The 15,467-nt window shown below is 35.2% G+C and overlaps 3 protein-coding genes across 7 annotated transcripts; 1 reads left to right on the top strand and 2 right to left on the bottom strand.

Moving 5' to 3' along the window:
* Positions 1 to 1,012: 1,012 nt before the first annotated feature.
* On the bottom strand, positions 1,013 to 4,957 carry LOC100118702 (KICSTOR complex protein ITFG2). Of its 3 annotated transcripts, none has more exons than XM_008212111.4 (6): positions 3,926 to 4,370; positions 3,477 to 3,845; positions 3,165 to 3,396; positions 2,153 to 3,086; positions 1,664 to 1,898; positions 1,013 to 1,219 (listed from the first exon to the last, which is right to left on the bottom strand). In XM_008212111.4, exons 2-6 carry the CDS (start codon positions 3,621 to 3,623, stop codon positions 1,040 to 1,042), a joined length of 1,728 nt encoding a protein of 575 aa, XP_008210333.1. In that variant the 5' UTR covers positions 3,624 to 3,845; positions 3,926 to 4,370; the 3' UTR covers positions 1,013 to 1,039. The 3 variants fall into 3 exon arrangements, 2 of the variants coding, with proteins under 2 accessions (XP_008210333.1, XP_031782808.1); XM_031926948.2 differs by lacking the exon at positions 3,926 to 4,370 and adding an exon at positions 4,831 to 4,957 and having other exon boundaries at positions 1,024 to 1,219; XR_004344743.1 differs by lacking the exons at positions 1,013 to 1,219; positions 1,664 to 1,898 and having other exon boundaries at positions 3,006 to 3,086; positions 3,926 to 4,379.
* Positions 4,958 to 5,092: 135 nt separating this feature from the next.
* Positions 5,093 to 7,622, top strand: LOC100118630 (microfibrillar-associated protein 1). Its single transcript, XM_001602503.6, has 4 exons — positions 5,093 to 5,635; positions 5,729 to 6,402; positions 6,490 to 6,659; positions 6,738 to 7,622. Exons 1-4 carry the CDS (start codon positions 5,545 to 5,547, stop codon positions 7,171 to 7,173), a joined length of 1,371 nt encoding a protein of 456 aa, XP_001602553.1. The 5' UTR covers positions 5,093 to 5,544; the 3' UTR covers positions 7,174 to 7,622.
* Positions 7,213 to 15,438, bottom strand: LOC100118589 (endoribonuclease Dicer). Of its 3 annotated transcripts, none has more exons than XM_031926939.2 (24): positions 15,128 to 15,438; positions 14,753 to 15,008; positions 14,498 to 14,675; positions 14,165 to 14,404; positions 13,715 to 14,083; positions 13,532 to 13,635; positions 13,325 to 13,463; positions 13,131 to 13,261; positions 12,810 to 13,047; positions 12,503 to 12,742; positions 12,173 to 12,442; positions 11,722 to 12,100; positions 11,326 to 11,644; positions 10,864 to 11,243; positions 10,583 to 10,731; positions 10,398 to 10,514; positions 10,014 to 10,313; positions 9,632 to 9,853; positions 9,348 to 9,548; positions 9,205 to 9,286; positions 8,912 to 9,132; positions 8,672 to 8,843; positions 8,516 to 8,591; positions 7,213 to 8,443 (listed from the first exon to the last, which is right to left on the bottom strand). In XM_031926939.2, exons 2-24 carry the CDS (start codon positions 14,911 to 14,913, stop codon positions 8,284 to 8,286), a joined length of 4,848 nt encoding a protein of 1,615 aa, XP_031782799.1. In that variant the 5' UTR covers positions 14,914 to 15,008; positions 15,128 to 15,438; the 3' UTR covers positions 7,213 to 8,283. The 3 variants fall into 3 exon arrangements, with proteins under 3 accessions (XP_031782799.1, XP_031782801.1, XP_031782800.1); XM_031926941.2 differs by having other exon boundaries at positions 15,142 to 15,342; XM_031926940.2 differs by having other exon boundaries at positions 15,117 to 15,324.
* Between the last annotated feature and the right edge of the window lie 29 nt (positions 15,439 to 15,467).

The following is a 15,467-nucleotide window of genomic DNA, read 5'->3' as shown; positions in this document are numbered from 1 at the left end:
CTCTATACACACACAAACACGCGCGCGCGCGAGCATTATAAGCACGTAGGTGGGCTAGTTTGCGCATTTGACACCACACGGCTAATAAAAACAGCCAGTATATACCCACACGGAGGAATGCGGAGCCCCGACTTTTGCTCTCTCTCTCTCTCTCTCTCTCTCGTCTTATTTCTTTTTCCCGCTGATGCAGCTCTCGTCTTCTCCGCGGCTCTTTTTTTTCACATACACGCCCGAATCGACGCTCGGGACTAGTTCACTTTGTTGATTTTTTTTTTGCTTTCCAACGCGCCATTACCCCCGTATACTCGCGAGCATCACAATGGCTGGGAAGGAGGCCGAACAAAGCCGCCTCCCTCTACAGCGCACAGCGCGGCTGCTATAGATATATACACCTTTTTTTCGCCGTACTAATACGTCGCTCTACAGGTATAAAACGCGCGCATAATATACGAGCAATGCTCATCATCTTCGACACGCTCGATTGCCTATCGTAACGAGCGGCGCTTTATACATGAAAGAGACCAATCATCCCATTAAAAGTCCATATAATAAAAGAGCGCCGGGCGCGTGCAGCCCGCCGGAACCCGTGTGTGTACACACACGCGCCTGCAATCGGGGGCGTATACCTGCGGACACACACGCGCACACCCACACCCACACACACACACACACATATATATACGCGGGACTGTAAGCGGATTAGCCGGCCGCGCGCTCTCGCGATGTATACAGATATATACAGAGAGCTGCGGCTGTGTATAAAATATGCAAACAAGCGAGCGCTCGTAGATGACGGCCCGCCGATAAGAAACGCGCGAACGGAGTAGATGTGTCAAGCCCGTACACCCTTTTGGCCTTGCCTGCAGCTCGGCGATGCTCCGCTTTTCGGGCGATCGGACAGCTTTTTTGCGCTAAACGGACGTTTCCGCTTCGACGTGTGCGTGTGCGTGTGTGTGTGTGTGTGTGCGCGCGCGCGTTGTGTGAGAAAATATATAACGCAGAGAAGAGCGAGTATATGCTGACTTTTTCTCTTTATTTCTCAGCTCATTCCGTACAACAGCCACTCGGTCAACTGCCTCAGCTCCGGGCCGTGCTCGCAGTCCGGAGAGTCGGCGAGAATCTTCTTCAGCGACTCCTTCTCCGATGCTTCCAGAGACTCCGTTGGGTTCAGCGCGGTTACCAGCATGCTGGGAAGACTGACGTCGTAGTAGAGGAAAATCTGCGCAGAGGTGTGAGAGGAAGATGAGAATTTTTTTTAAATCTAACTGATTCGTGTGGAAACGAGATAGACCGATTTTTTTGCGCATAGGCGCAGAGATAAGGCCTCTGCGGCCAACCTTATACGCGCCAAATTAAGCTTGCGATCATTCTTCCTGTAGCTTTCGTTACAAACGATCAGTTCGCTGATGATACATAAAGTCCCACCAGTTATACAGAGTAGCGCTAATGCTTCAAAGGTATACAGACCGATGTAGAAGTAACGAGCCTAATACTCGATCCATAAATCGAGCTAATCCGACTCATTAGTAAATATGTATAGTGTGCTTGTATCGGTTAACTATATACGGGCTATTTGTACCTAGATATACGCTTTTTTTATAAACGTCTTTTAGCAACCATCCGACGTGTAAACCTTTTTTCATCGTAAAAAAAAAACAGTTACCTTGTTGAAAAAATTATTGTACACTAGGCATGGGCTCTTTGATCGAGGAAAAACACTGTACATTCCAGCGCAGAAAGCTCGCACTGGCTCCTCGAATTGAAAGCGGACGCTGTTTCTCTGTTGATCGAGTATATAAGTTTGGCCATCCCAAGTACACGCAATTATTTCGTCCGCTCCGTCTCCGGTAACGTCCAATGGACACAAGGCCGATATGTGGTGATCTACTTGCATCGACCTGCGATCACAAATTTCGTTTATTTTAAAAATACAATTTTTGCGGAGAATAAAAGTTTCAAAATAATTTTGTCTTTAGAACATGCGTTGGAAATTTCGTTTGATAAATTATTGACTCGTAAATGACAGATTTTTAAAAATGATAGCCGGTCGGTAAAGAAGGATACTTCCTAATGACATTCGTAGTTTTTTTTTTTTTTTTTCTAAAAATCAGTTATTCACGTGTCGTTATAGAAAATTTAAAAAACACACTACCAAAGTATTATCTCGTCCTTGACCAACATTATGGTACCATCGAGCGTAGCCAGGGCATACGATTTTGAATTGGACCAAGATTTATTGTCTTCCTTCACATTAGATTGCGTATTTACTGTCTGCTTGTGGTCTTCGAATTTGGCGTAATCATCTCTTTTGATCAGATTTTTATCACCGAGGTCCGAAGTTTTGAATGAAGAATGAAAATGACTTTGATCTTTCTTGCTCTCGAATTCTCCAAAAACGATATTACCGCCAATAAGATTACCGTCCACCATATCAACTCCAGACTGCCTATCTATGTCTGTTTCATTGGCTGATGCGATTTCCTCTTGGAAATCTTTTGAAGAAGTCGATCCGAGTAAATCTTGATCAGTCGATGTGCATTTGACATCATGATCAGAAAAATTTGATATTTTAGGTTTGAGGTTTCCTAATATTTCAGTTGATATATTGGGATTCCTCATTCTTGAAATGCCCAAGGTTTGATAATCAACACCACTAGCTGCTGCTTCACTGTTGGTATCAAAGCAATCATCATCCAACTGACAATCATCTGCATTACACTTGATTCTCATAAAAGTTCCACCTGGCTGAGCAACCAACAGTGTTGGTGTGCCATCAGAATCATCTTGTAATGTAACAGTTCCAATTTGATTTGCACATTCCCATTTATTTAGTCCTATCAATTTTCCAGTGCCCAAGTCTGCATTACTGGACCACCTATAAGATCTCACTACTCTGTCTGTTAAGCCAATTATCATTTCATTAGCACCATCTTTATCTACATCAGCTACTAAAACTACTTTTGTATTTGTTGGTATCCTCTGAACATGAACACATTTCATTTTTCCAACTGAGTCATCGGATCGATTTGAATTTATTCTATGATCAAGAATGGCGTTCTCAGTTAAATTCGTTAAATTCAGAGTACCTGTAATTATTCATGGTGAATTATTATTCCAATTGATAGCCAAATTTACAATGAACACTCTAAATGGCCTAAACGTACCTATTTTAAGTTTTGCAAAATTCTGCTCAAAATGTTCTCCATTGTCAGAACCACTTCCTTCAGAATGTAATGTATTTAGACTTGGGTGAACAGAGCGTGGGCTGTAGTAGATGTGTACCCATCCATCCCCACAGATCACAATTAAAGCATTTCTGCCACAATTGAATATATCGCCTATAGCAACGCTGGTTATTAAACCTAGGCCTGTTATTTTTTGCCATAACTCCAAACCCTGTGAAGAAAAGTTATTTGATTAGTCAATTTGATATAGATAATACTGAGTACAAGTGGTAAAAAAATCTTATATAATACCTTGAAAATGTACAAGTCACCCTCTGCAGTTCCAACAACTAGCTCATTGTCACCATCATTGTCAACATCACCGATTGTTAAACCATGTCTAAACAATGTTCCAGGCACATCCCATTGCAATCGCTTTACAAAACATACTGCCCTCATTTTGTTGATTTGAAAAACTTATTAGGCTGCCAAAGCACTTGAACTATTCAGTGGAGTTCGATCATCGGGTACAAAGTTATCCAAATTTTGCCATCGACTTGGTGGCCATACAATGCATGTAGCTTTTGCTGTTATTATATCCAGTGGAATTGGTCCAAATGTATTTGAATCCATAGAGTGTCCCGTATGATCTCCCTCAACCCAGCATTGCTCATCCGGAACCTGGCCATGAAAAAAAAAAAATAGTTAAAATGCCACGACCAGTACTAAGAAGATTAATATAATTTTACTGCTGATCTGACCTGAAGTATTTGTTTTCTATAACCTATTGTATGTATAACGTCACCAGATAAACCAATGACACGTTTAATGAGTTTTTGATTTGGAAACTTTGGTGATTTGAATGTGACAATATCTCCCCTTCTGATATTCTTATCGCGCACAACCCAACGATTTAAAAAAACGTAATCTTCTTGTTCCAAGTCAGGATTTAATGCTGGTTGCATTGAAACTCCCTCAACTCGAGCAACGTAACCGACTTGATTGAAAAATAAAAATCCAACCGGCACACCTATAATTATGCTACGAAGTGTGGACGAGATTCCCATTAAATAAAGAAAATTCGAAAAAAATTGCGATATGCGATACAATTTAAAGTTTTGGACTTCGAAATTTCAAAATAAATAACATAACCTGTTCTTGAGAAAATAGCACAAGATAATTTTGAATTGTGGGGTGAACGTGAAACCAGTGGTGGGCCTGTATTATACGCCGTGTCGTAAATCGTATTTACGACGCGTCGCAGACGTCGCGTAATTTACCCATAATATATTTAATACGCGCGTATCATACGCGTATGAATGAAAAAAAGCAAAATTTAAATTCAAATTTCAATTCTTGAAGAATCGAATTCTAGTAAAACAATTTTTATAAAAAAATAAATGTTTAAATATGAATTTTTGTCAAAAACTATTTATTATAATCAATAATGGTAATACAAAATTACAATAATAATATTGTAGTCTATTATAACTAAAATTATTCATTAATTTTCAATAAATAATATAATTCTAAATTTTTATTTTAGCTGATGCTTGAACTAGAATTCTTGTAGGAACTTAAACAGACAGAAAATAAACTCTATGATGCTTAGAGGTTATAGTTGATTTAAAGAGCTACGAGCTCTACGATTAGAAAAGCTGCTTACCTATATAGGTTTTGTAAACGCAGAAGCTCCGAAACACGTACCTACTACATATATATGTTTTGGAGCTGACACTACTGACTCAAACGCTTGTTATTATGGTCGTCTTAGCTCTTGTTTACATGTTTTATCTTCTTATTTAATAAAGAGACTTACTTTTTATTCAATTCTCATAAATTGTGTATCTAAATTAACTTAATTTGTTGTTTGCGACGTCTACGACGCCATTACGACATATATCATACGCGTCGCATTGAATGATACGCGTATCGCGTTTATTCTCACGTCTTTTACCCACCACTGGGTGAACTGCAGCGGCGAGAAGTGAGAATTGTCAAGCAGCTGTCGAAAATCTAAATCTTCGGTAGCCGTAGACTATATACCTATATATAATACCTATCAATGGCGTCAGTCATCAACATGTCGACGAATTTCTACGTTCTAGTCTAATATTCGTTGATTCTACATATACCTACTTGGACGAAGCGGAACTGCAGACTTTCTTCCGCCGTAAAGTGGCCACGATACTATTTCGAACCGTGAATTTGAGTAACAATAACTGATACATAAAAGTTGAAGGTTATCCGAATCTATTATTTAACCTAGAAAAAATCTGTGTACTTTGTTTACTTCTGAAAAGCATCAGTTTAGCAAATACAATAGCTCGAGTGTACTGTATCGTGAAATAATTCAGACCCGTTTACTAGCTGCTTCAACATGGATTACTTTGTGGCAAACAGTTCTTTAGCTCCAGCGCCAATGGGCATTCAAAGTACTGCTGGTGCTGTACCAATAAAAAATGACAAAGGTATGTATATGGTCTCAACAGAGTAAGTAGTCATGATTGAACATTTTGATTATGTTTTGAAATTACCTTGATTTTTTTTTTATCTGTCTACAGGAGAAGTTAGCATGAAAAAAGTGAAGGTTCACCGATATGTATCCGGCAAACGGCCAGAGTATGCTCCAGATGCAAGTACCGATGGAGAATCCGAAGAGGATGACTTTTTGGACAAAAGACCGTATCAAGAAGAGGATGTTTCAGAAATTCGGGAAGATGAGGAACAGATAAAAACAAGAGAGATAGATGACCCACGATTACGACGTCTAACGCGTGTAGATCGATTAAGAGAAAATGATGATGATATCAGAGTAGAAAGACGAAGGCATATTCAAGAGCCAGAAGTTTTAGTTGCTGACATTAATGAAAAATCAAGAGAGCGCATTAAGCTTGATAGTTCAGAATCATCAGAAGATGAGGAACTATCTGATGAAGAAATCGAAAGAAGGAGAGAAGCTTTGAAACAAAGAGTGTTGTCAAAAAAAGAAGCTGAGGAAGAATTGGTTAAGGAGGAGGATGAAGAAGAGAAATCTGGAGATAGTTCTGAATCTAGTTCAGAATACGAGGAGTACACAGATTCTGAAGAAGAAACTGGACCTCGGTTAAAGCCAGTTTTTGTCCGTAAAAGGGATCGAATAACTGTGATGGAAAAGGAAAAAGAAGCACAAAAACAAAAACAAGCTGAAATGGAGGCCAAGAAATTGGTAGAAGAACGTAAAAAACAAACTCTACGAGTAAGTAAAGTTTTATACAGGCAACATACATTTTTTTTATTACTTAAGTAATGATTAAATTCATAACACCTTTTATTTTTATTCCAGATGGTAGAAGAGTCCATCAGAAAAGAAAGCCAAGTTAGAAGTAGTCAGTACGAAACAGAAGGCAACATTAATGATGTAGTTACTGATGATGAAAATGACGAGTTGGTATATGAATCATGGAAATTACGGGAATTAAAACGTAACAAACGAGATCGTGAAGAACGGGAAGCGTATGTATTTTTTTGTATTTATTTAAACAACATTTTTTCTTGCAATTATTAAATCTGGAATTTGTCATATTATTTCAGGGTCGAAAGAGAAAGATTAGAGATTGAAAGGCTACGCAACATGACGGAAGAAGAACGCCGGCAAGAAGCTCGACTCAATCCTAAAGTTGTCACTAACAAAGCAGCTAAAGGAAAGTATAAGTTCTTGCAAAAGTATTATCACCGCGGTGCCTTTTATTTGGACAAAGACGATACAATTTATAAGAGAGACTTCTCAGGAGCGACTCTTGAAGATCACTTTGACAAAACTGTTTTGCCTAAAGTAATGCAAGTGAAAAACTTTGGTCGAAGCGGTAGGACCAAATACACACATTTGGTTGACCAGGATACAACGCAATTTGACTCGCCTTGGATATCCGAAACTGCCCAAAATTTAAAGTTCCACAATAATCAAGCAGCTGGCGTGAAGCAAGTTTTTGATCGTCCGTCGCTGAAGAAAAGGAAGGGAGACGATTAAAAAGTTTAATATGCTGTGAAGGGGAAGAAAACAGAAGCGTTAGTTGTAAATAAAATTTTAATTCTTAATGATAATAAATATAGCAGTAACGTTTTATAAAACATCACGATTTATAAATGTTTGCTTAATTATTTTAGAAAACTAAATTTCATAGAACCAATTGTTCATTCAGTTCACGGTACACAAAATATTGCGTTTTGTGTTCATAATAGTAACGGAAGACAAGAACATATTATGTATTAGAGAAAAAAAACTAAATGGTTTTTCTAAATTTACACTGCAAAGCATTTTTTCTCTCTTGTATATAAAAGTCTATTATTTATGAACATGAATAGTAACATAGTTATAGATAAGGCATATTCTGAGTACAATTTTTTTTAAGTGTGTTTTTCAATTGACAATGTTTATAACAATTAAATTATCTTTAATAATACATTCCAATAATATAACATTCACACGTATTTTTCACACTCCATGCGCTTAACAGTATTTTCGATACAGTGTGCGTAAAATTCGCTTTTACGCACGCTCCGCGTGCGTTAAAGCACATTTTCCGCCCCTGTATAAAAAAATAACGTTCGATACACGTGCGAAAAGTTGATTCTACACTCGAAATATACTATTAACAATAGCATGCTATAGTATCACATTTGTACATCATGAGTACAGCATGGTTTAGCACTTTAAATATACATAAAATAGGAAACAGACATGATTTTTAAAACCTTTTTTAAAATAAAGTTAAGGATAAATCTTACAAAAAAGTACAAGATTCACGATTTTTACTGCAATATTTAGTATTAGGGCCTAGAGGTATTAAATCAGCAAAAAATTGATGCATAGCGTATTCTTATGCTATTTTCTACTGTATATAAGTATTTATATGTATATAGCAGAACCATGTCTGTTCCCTATTGTATACAAAATAATCAACATACGGAAGTCCTACATTTTGTGCATGTTTAAAAATACAAATATAGTGTTTGAAGAATAAATAACTATTTTGTCCTTAAATATGCAGAAGGTGTAAGACTACTTTTTTAGGATCACTTTAAACTTATGCTGTTGATAGAATCCTAATATAGAAATTTGCAATAAGCATGAGTTGTGTTAGTTCTTATAACGTAAATATTTTAAAGCTTGTTTTGAGGCAGCGCATTTAGCCAATTTTTTTGTTGGTCCGAATCCATGGAAGAACTTTTTTTTGCCATTCACAGTGACCGTTAGAGTGATCATGATTGTAGACGATTTTTCCACTAATTGAGCCAACCTAAGAGTGATACACATTGTTATAAAGCATTTTAAAAGATTATTTATTGAATATCAAAATATTTAAACTTACGAGAATTTTGGGTTGGCGCCTTGAGTTTCGTGAATAACTCGAATAGGCTGCTTAGGTACATTTTTACTAAATAAATCTATAAGAGATACCAATAAATTTTTAATTGCAATGAGAATGTATGATGCAAAAATTATATTTCAAAACGTGACAACATACCAATTTCATTTTTCATCAAGTTATAAATAACTTGCCATACAACTTCTAAATTCTTTCCCGAGTCCAAGAAAATGGCTCCTATCACTGATTCGTATATGTCTCCCAAAACCTTGGGGACATCAACATGCTCTGCCATATTGCATTCTTCTTCTTCTAACAGTACCCACAACAACTGATAAAAAAGTAAATTTATAGACATTAAAATATAAAAACTCAAAATTTTCGTGACTTTATAATTACCTCGTCATCTATCTTATAATTTCTATTTTCTTGAAATTTGACGAATTTGTCGATAAGGTCAAATAGTTTTGGGGCCAATGCTAAAAGAGCAGTGTGCAAACCGTAACGTACAGCTAAACAAGCGAAAGTTATGTTGTTAACCAATGCAGATCTTAGGTCTGTTAGTTCACCAGGACTTAAATTGCCACAGGTTTCATAAATATGAATAGTTAACAGGAAATCTATAAACAAAATATTATAAAAGACTTTAAATAGTCAAAAGTGATGTAAGTTTTGAATGTTGATTTACATACCAAGCACAGCATCTCCTAAGAATTCTAATCTTTGATAAGATGCTGTCTGTCGATTTGGCATATATGATGGATGTGTAAATGCCTATAACAGTATTTAATATTATTCTAAAAATAATCATAGCTTTAAAAAATGGTTAACTTACTTGTAGTAAAAATGCCCGATTACGAAATTTGTATCCAAGTCTTTCTTCCATTGTCTGTGCCCATGGTATATGTACATTAACATCGCCATCGCCTAATTGAGGATTTTCTACTTCTGAATATAAATACTGGTCTACATTCAGACTTTTCGGCAATATTTCAAACCATTTTAAAATTTGTAAAGCGCCTTTTATACCCAAATGCTGAAATGAAATTTTTTCAAATAACGATCAATTAATGATAAATTAAAATTATTGGTACTATATTATACAATAAAAACACTAACAAGTAGGTATGTGCCTATTAATGCCTCAGTACAATCTGATACCGATTTATCCGAGACTACTTGAATACCGAGAAAATGTTCCATCCCTGTATGCGTCACCTTTTCATCACTTGGCCATGCGAGTACTTTATCTTGCATCATATCAGTTGTATTATTTGAAATGCAACCAGAGAACCTTTCTGCGGCGGGTACACGAATTTCGTAGAGTATATTTGCCGAAACCTAGAATCGACAAAAAGGCAAACAATGTGAATATATATATATATATATATATATATATATATATATATATATATATATATATATATATATATATATATATATTTCATTAAATTAATTAAAATAAATTTGATTTAATACAGTTTTTTATCTCTGTAAGTACCTTTTCAGCTCTTAGAATTTGCTGCAAGACTTGATGTGCAGCATATGCAGGAGTAACGAAATTACCAGTCGGTGCAAAATCTTCTACGTGCATCCGACCGGCGATGTTTTTTTGCTTGCTGCAGTAAAACAGATTCAAATTCCCGACTAATTTTCCTTTAAGATGAGTTAATGGACCCTCTCCACAGGTCGGATAAGCTTGATATAAAAATAGTGAGATTGCAAACTTTAGGAATGAATCTCCTAGAGTTTCTACTCGCTCCAAATTGAAAACGTCATTTTTCACTTTTGTAGTCAAGCTCTAAAAAAATATTACACAGTTCATATGATCAGTACGTATTTGAAATGAGAAGAATCAGAAAAAATTTACTGAAATTTTTCTTACCTGCAAAATATCAACAGGACTTGGGCCGTAAGGATTGCTGCTTGTCAGCATTTTTAAAACTGGTGCGGATACTTTCTCCGGAGTAATGTACAAGCTTTTCACAGCATTTTGATATTTCTACAACGCAAATTGTACACGATTTATAAAAGCTAAAATACTTTAAACAAAAATATGCATAATCTTACGAGATTTTTGGTGTCTTCAGGTGTAACGCCGGACATGAATTGACAGTAGTACTCAATATCAATAAGCTGAATCTGTTGAGCGTTTCTATCAAGATCTGTTGGTTCTTGTTCTTTACTCCAGGAGTATGAACTTCTTTCTTGGCTAAGTACTAAAGTATAAAATAAAAACATGTTCTTATTTAGAAGCATTTAAACACTGCTAACAACATTTTAAACGATGGTAATTTTATTTTAACGTGCAATTTTTATCAAACAAAATATAAATAGAAAAGATAACGTACTATCCACCTCTAAAGAAGTATCTGGCACTAAAAGGTTTTCAGCTTCCAGATCTTCTTCATCCATGAGACTTTCGTCAAAAGTAGTATCACTATTTGATTCAGAATTTTGTGAAAATTGATCTACAATTTGCATGGGTTCCCACTTTTTTCCTGCTTCTAAACTACTGATGTGAAGCTGCGCTTCATGAGCAATTTTGACTCTTAATTCTTCTGCAGCAATCAATTGAGAAATTCTGTGTAAGATTGATGGAAGCGTTGTTGCCTTGAGCCAATACAGAGAAGGAAAATCAATCCTATCACAAAGTTCTGGTACCAAATGTTCCTCGAAATCTTCAGTGAGACTTGCACGTTTTCTCTTACTCAAATTAGCTTTTATACTTCTAAAAGTTGAAAGAAAAACATAAATAATAAATAATAAATGTTAAAAATGTAAAATTTATATAATCTTACATCGGGACATACCTTGGTTTTGTACAATTAATTTTGCTAGAAATTGGTTTAACTTCAAGCATAGGTTGTGCTGGATTCTTTATTTCTATGTAATGCCTTTCTTTAAAGTAATGTACATAAGAATTATAATCTGATGTTGGAAAACTTGACTCAGCCTTTAAATATTCACAAACTTGAGTGACGATGTACATGTTTGATGCCCTATAATTCGGAGTGACAAGTGCCAAATCATACTCCGATTCTTTTACCACTAGGTTTTCACTTGGCGATATAGATGCAATGATTTTGTAACGATTAACAATATCCCAGTTAATTTGTCCCCTTTCGTTTACTACAAACATTTTGAATTTATTATATTTATGGATATACTCCTGATTACAACCTATAGATTTTATTGTGTATACTTACTGGGGACAACCAAAAAGTTATTTTCCATATTGCTAGCATCGAAAATCATAAACTCTTTTATCACTTTTAAAATTTTGCTAAATACTAACGTGTGGAACAATTTGAGTTGCTCGATTTCCATTTCAGTCAAAGATTTTAACTGATTATTACTTTTGATATTTATTTGTAAATCACCGATATTCATAAATATTGGGAAACTCGGAATTTCCGGTATTTTTTTTGCCGAAAGTATACCATAAGTCTGTGAATTGGACAATAAATTGTAAAAAACCAAATGCCTATTGTCATTTGGCCTCGGATAATTCGGTTTCATATCAATGATATGCAAATACAGCGACTCATTTGGCTTTGGAAAAGCTGAGCATAATGCTTCTGGATACTGCAACAGAATAACTTTATTAAATTAAATACTACTTAAAAAAACTTTTTTACTTGTACAAGAAATATTTACGATTAACTCATGGTGTCGCTTTTTCGAGTTTGTTCCAGGCATACCATCTGTAGTGTCTTTATCAGCTACATAATACGGAAACAAATGTTTGGTATGCAACTCAATGTCTTCAGGTTTTCTAGGCTTTAAATGATCGTTTAATTCGCCTATTTCATATAATTTAATACACGCTTTCAAAGCAGCTGATCTTTTAGCAATGTCTACTGATTGCATGACATCCCCAATAATAGTGTCGTTTAAAGGAGATATTGGAGGTAGAGTTAATAGAACCTGAAATTCAATAATTCACTGCTATAACAAATGAAGCATACTTTCGAGAATAATTCTTACCCTATAGGCTGACGGACTAACATCTTCTTTGACCCATGTTGGTGTTAACATAATGAATTTAGATTTAACGAGATTTGCACAATATTCGTTAATAAGAGATATGGCTGATTGCTCAGTTATTACACTTATGGTTCCATTTGCATCTTTTACGATATATGGCTGTATAACGTATTGATATAGAAGTGCATCAACATCATTATTTGAAGGTTTTATACGATAATCAGATTTACCATGCAAAGCCTGGAAAAAGCATTAGAAGTTTATTTTGATTTGTTGTTTTCATGCGGGATAAGTATTAATAAAATACCTGTCTTAAGAATCGTTCCGTTTGTTGGAAGGAGCGATATCGACTGATGTAATCATCTTCACTGGAAGCCAGAATGATAAAGTGACTTGTTGAATGGCGGGCCCTTCCTTTACTTTGTATATAGGCCCGGAAGTCCATTGGAGCATAGTAACGTACAATTAATGTACATGAAGGTATATCCACACCTTCATCAACAACATCTGTAGCTACTACACAATTGGCTACGCCATTTCTAAATCTATATTTTGGAAGTGATCACATATTTGTAAAAAATGTTATACACAATCAAAGCTTTAAATTGTAAATGTTTTAATCGCTTACTTTGTAAGAACTTCATCATTCCATTTAGCAATACACACCGTTTCTCTAGCATTTTTATAAGGATTATTGCTGTAACCAACCATATACTGAGGTTTTAAAAATTGGAAATCCTCATCGCAAGAACTTAATTTCTGTAAAGATATAAATTGAATAAAATACAAATTGAACTATCTAATTTACTTTTAAAAACATACCGATAAAAGTTGGTACAAGACTTTGGCAGTGAAACGTCTTTTCACAAAAATAATGCAGCAGAAGTTTCTTTTATTTTCCATATTATTATAAAAAGTTTTTAAAACTTCCATAAGCTTAAGTACTTTTGATGATGAAAATCTAAAATAAATAATTTTGTAAAATTAAATAAATAACTGATGATTGTTATTAAATTTAAGAAAATATACCTCTGAATAGTATCAGGCAATTGCACTTCATTCATTGCATCACTCAATAGTTTTTGTATTTTCACTAATTGTGTTATTATAAAGTCAAACATTGCAATAGCTTCCTAAAATTTAGTATGCATAAATTAAATTTAAAAAAATCACCAATTTGATATTCTAATAATAATAATGTATGATACAAACTTTTTCATCTCCAAATCTTTTGAGGCATTCTAGTTGTATAATGTGCTGTAGCACACTTTCACTTCCACCATACAAACCCATGTCTGTGAGGTGTTCTTCAACATCACTCAATATTCTATTTAATTTTATAGTTTTAGAAACAGGTTTAAAAATCATACTGCTTTCTGGATTTTCCATTCTATTGGGTAAAACAACTTGTTTTAAAATAGATGAAGCGTACTCTACAATAGCAGATATTTCATTCAGTAGACTGATTTTGTGTGGGGTCTCATAATATTCCACAAATTCTTTTGGATTCGTAGCATAATCTGTAACGTAAGCTAATGACTCAACTGTGATAATCTTTGCTTGGAATGTAACTTCTAATTCCTGTTATACATAATTATTACAATTAGAAATTTTATTTGAAGTATAAAATAATTTAATTCATGAGCATTTGAAATTTCATACCCGCAGAGTTGTTTCAATTTTACCTAATGGCACATTAGCATTGAGTAATGAAGCAGACATGGCTAGTACCCTAGGTAGCTTTTCTTTAGGATAATCTTGAAATCTTTGCATTATCTGTCTCATCGGATGATCTTTCACAGCTCGATGACATTCATCAAAAATAAGTAAATTTATTTTATCCAATGATATATATCCATGTGTTAAAAGGTTCAAAAATATTTGTGCAGTCATGACCAAAACCTGTAAGAAAGTTGAATAATGAATATTTAAAAAAAAAAATTCAATGGTTCATAAAACATTGCTCCATTTTGAAAATGCAGACCAAATCCATACCTGATTTGTATTAATTTCTTTGCGCCATTCTTCTTTTGACCAAAAATCTACTCCCATGTCTCCGCTGTATCCTTTGCAAACCAAGCCTGTATGCCGAGTTAGAAAAGCTGTCTGCTGTACCACTAATGCCACAGTATTGACAATGAATATTGTCCTCTTACCACCTTCTGTATATTGTCTGAAAATTAGTATTTTCAAGAATAAAATAATTGACTTTCCATGATTTTTAAAATAGTATGAACATTGCTTATATACCTCTGAACATCTCCACTCAACCTTTTCACTAGTAAAACTGCTATATACGTTTTACCGCTGCCAGTTGGCAAGTACAGAATACTGTTCTGTTCAATGGTTTTTTCGTACAAATATATTTGATAAGGCCTTGCCTTAAACTCTTTCTCTGGAGTTTGATCCATCTTGAATGATGTATCATCGATTCTGGCACTATTAGAGTGTCAAGACTGATTGACTTGAAGGGCCAACAGGAAAATGATGCAACAACGCAGCAAAGCTGAATAAGGTATATAAATCAAGTGAAAATTCAGCTTAGCATGAAAAATGTTGTTCAAATCGAGATAAAGTTTCAATACTACAGAAATGACAATTAGGGTCTACTTACTTAATACTTACAAAAATCGTCTCACCGGCTTTTTAATTCGGAGTATTCCTCAGGAATTTATGCAGCGCAGACTGCTCCGGATGAACACGCGCCTCCTACGTGCAGTCGTACACTGACAAGCTATCGTGTCTCTATCTTGGATCGTGAAGCTTGCGGGATTCCCTCTTTTGCAAAATGCATGTGTAAACTGCACACACCACGTCAAATTGCATCTGCTGATCCTGCGATTTTGCACCAAGTCGACGTTCTATCAAGCTACACAATGCAGGTCGGGACGAGTTTTATGTTTCCCGATTGTTTTCTGCCAATCCAGTCCCTGCTGCTTGCTCCGTAGTTTCTTGGAAATTAAAG

This window comes from Nasonia vitripennis, chromosome 3 (assembly GCF_009193385.2).
Source record: "Nasonia vitripennis strain AsymCx chromosome 3, Nvit_psr_1.1, whole genome shotgun sequence".
Lineage (NCBI taxonomy): Eukaryota > Metazoa > Arthropoda > Insecta > Hymenoptera > Pteromalidae > Nasonia > Nasonia vitripennis.
This window is presented reverse-complemented; position numbering and strand designations above follow the sequence as displayed.

What these genes read in the sequence shown, in the direction of transcription:
- LOC100118702 (XM_031926948.2), bottom strand. Translation starts at nt 3,623, where the DNA reads ATGAGGGCAGTATGTTTTGTAAAGCGATTGCAATGGGATGTGCCTGGA. An exon ending in AAGGACGAGATAATACTTTG is followed by an intron (nt 1,899 to 2,152) that starts GTAGTGTGTTTT and finishes TTGTGATCGCAG; the next exon opens with GTCGATGCAAGTAGATCACC. An exon ending in ACAATAATTTTTTCAACAAG is followed by an intron (nt 1,220 to 1,663) that starts GTAACTGTTTTT and finishes ACCTCTGCGCAG; the next exon opens with ATTTTCCTCTACTACGACGT.
- LOC100118630 (XM_001602503.6), top strand. Translation starts at nt 5,545, where the DNA reads ATGGATTACTTTGTGGCAAACAGTTCTTTAGCTCCAGCGCCAATGGGC. An exon ending in GTAAAAAACAAACTCTACGA is followed by an intron (nt 6,403 to 6,489) that starts GTAAGTAAAGTT and finishes TTTTTATTCCAG; the next exon opens with ATGGTAGAAGAGTCCATCAG. An exon ending in GATCGTGAAGAACGGGAAGC is followed by an intron (nt 6,660 to 6,737) that starts GTATGTATTTTT and finishes ATATTATTTCAG; the next exon opens with GGTCGAAAGAGAAAGATTAG.
- LOC100118589 (XM_031926939.2), bottom strand. Translation starts at nt 14,913, where the DNA reads ATGGATCAAACTCCAGAGAAAGAGTTTAAGGCAAGGCCTTATCAAATA. An exon ending in AAGAAATTAATACAAATCAG is followed by an intron (nt 14,405 to 14,497) that starts GTATGGATTTGG and finishes ACTTTCTTACAG; the next exon opens with GTTTTGGTCATGACTGCACA. An exon ending in TACTTCTTTAGAGGTGGATA is followed by an intron (nt 10,732 to 10,863) that starts GTACGTTATCTT and finishes TTTATACTTTAG; the next exon opens with TACTTAGCCAAGAAAGAAGT.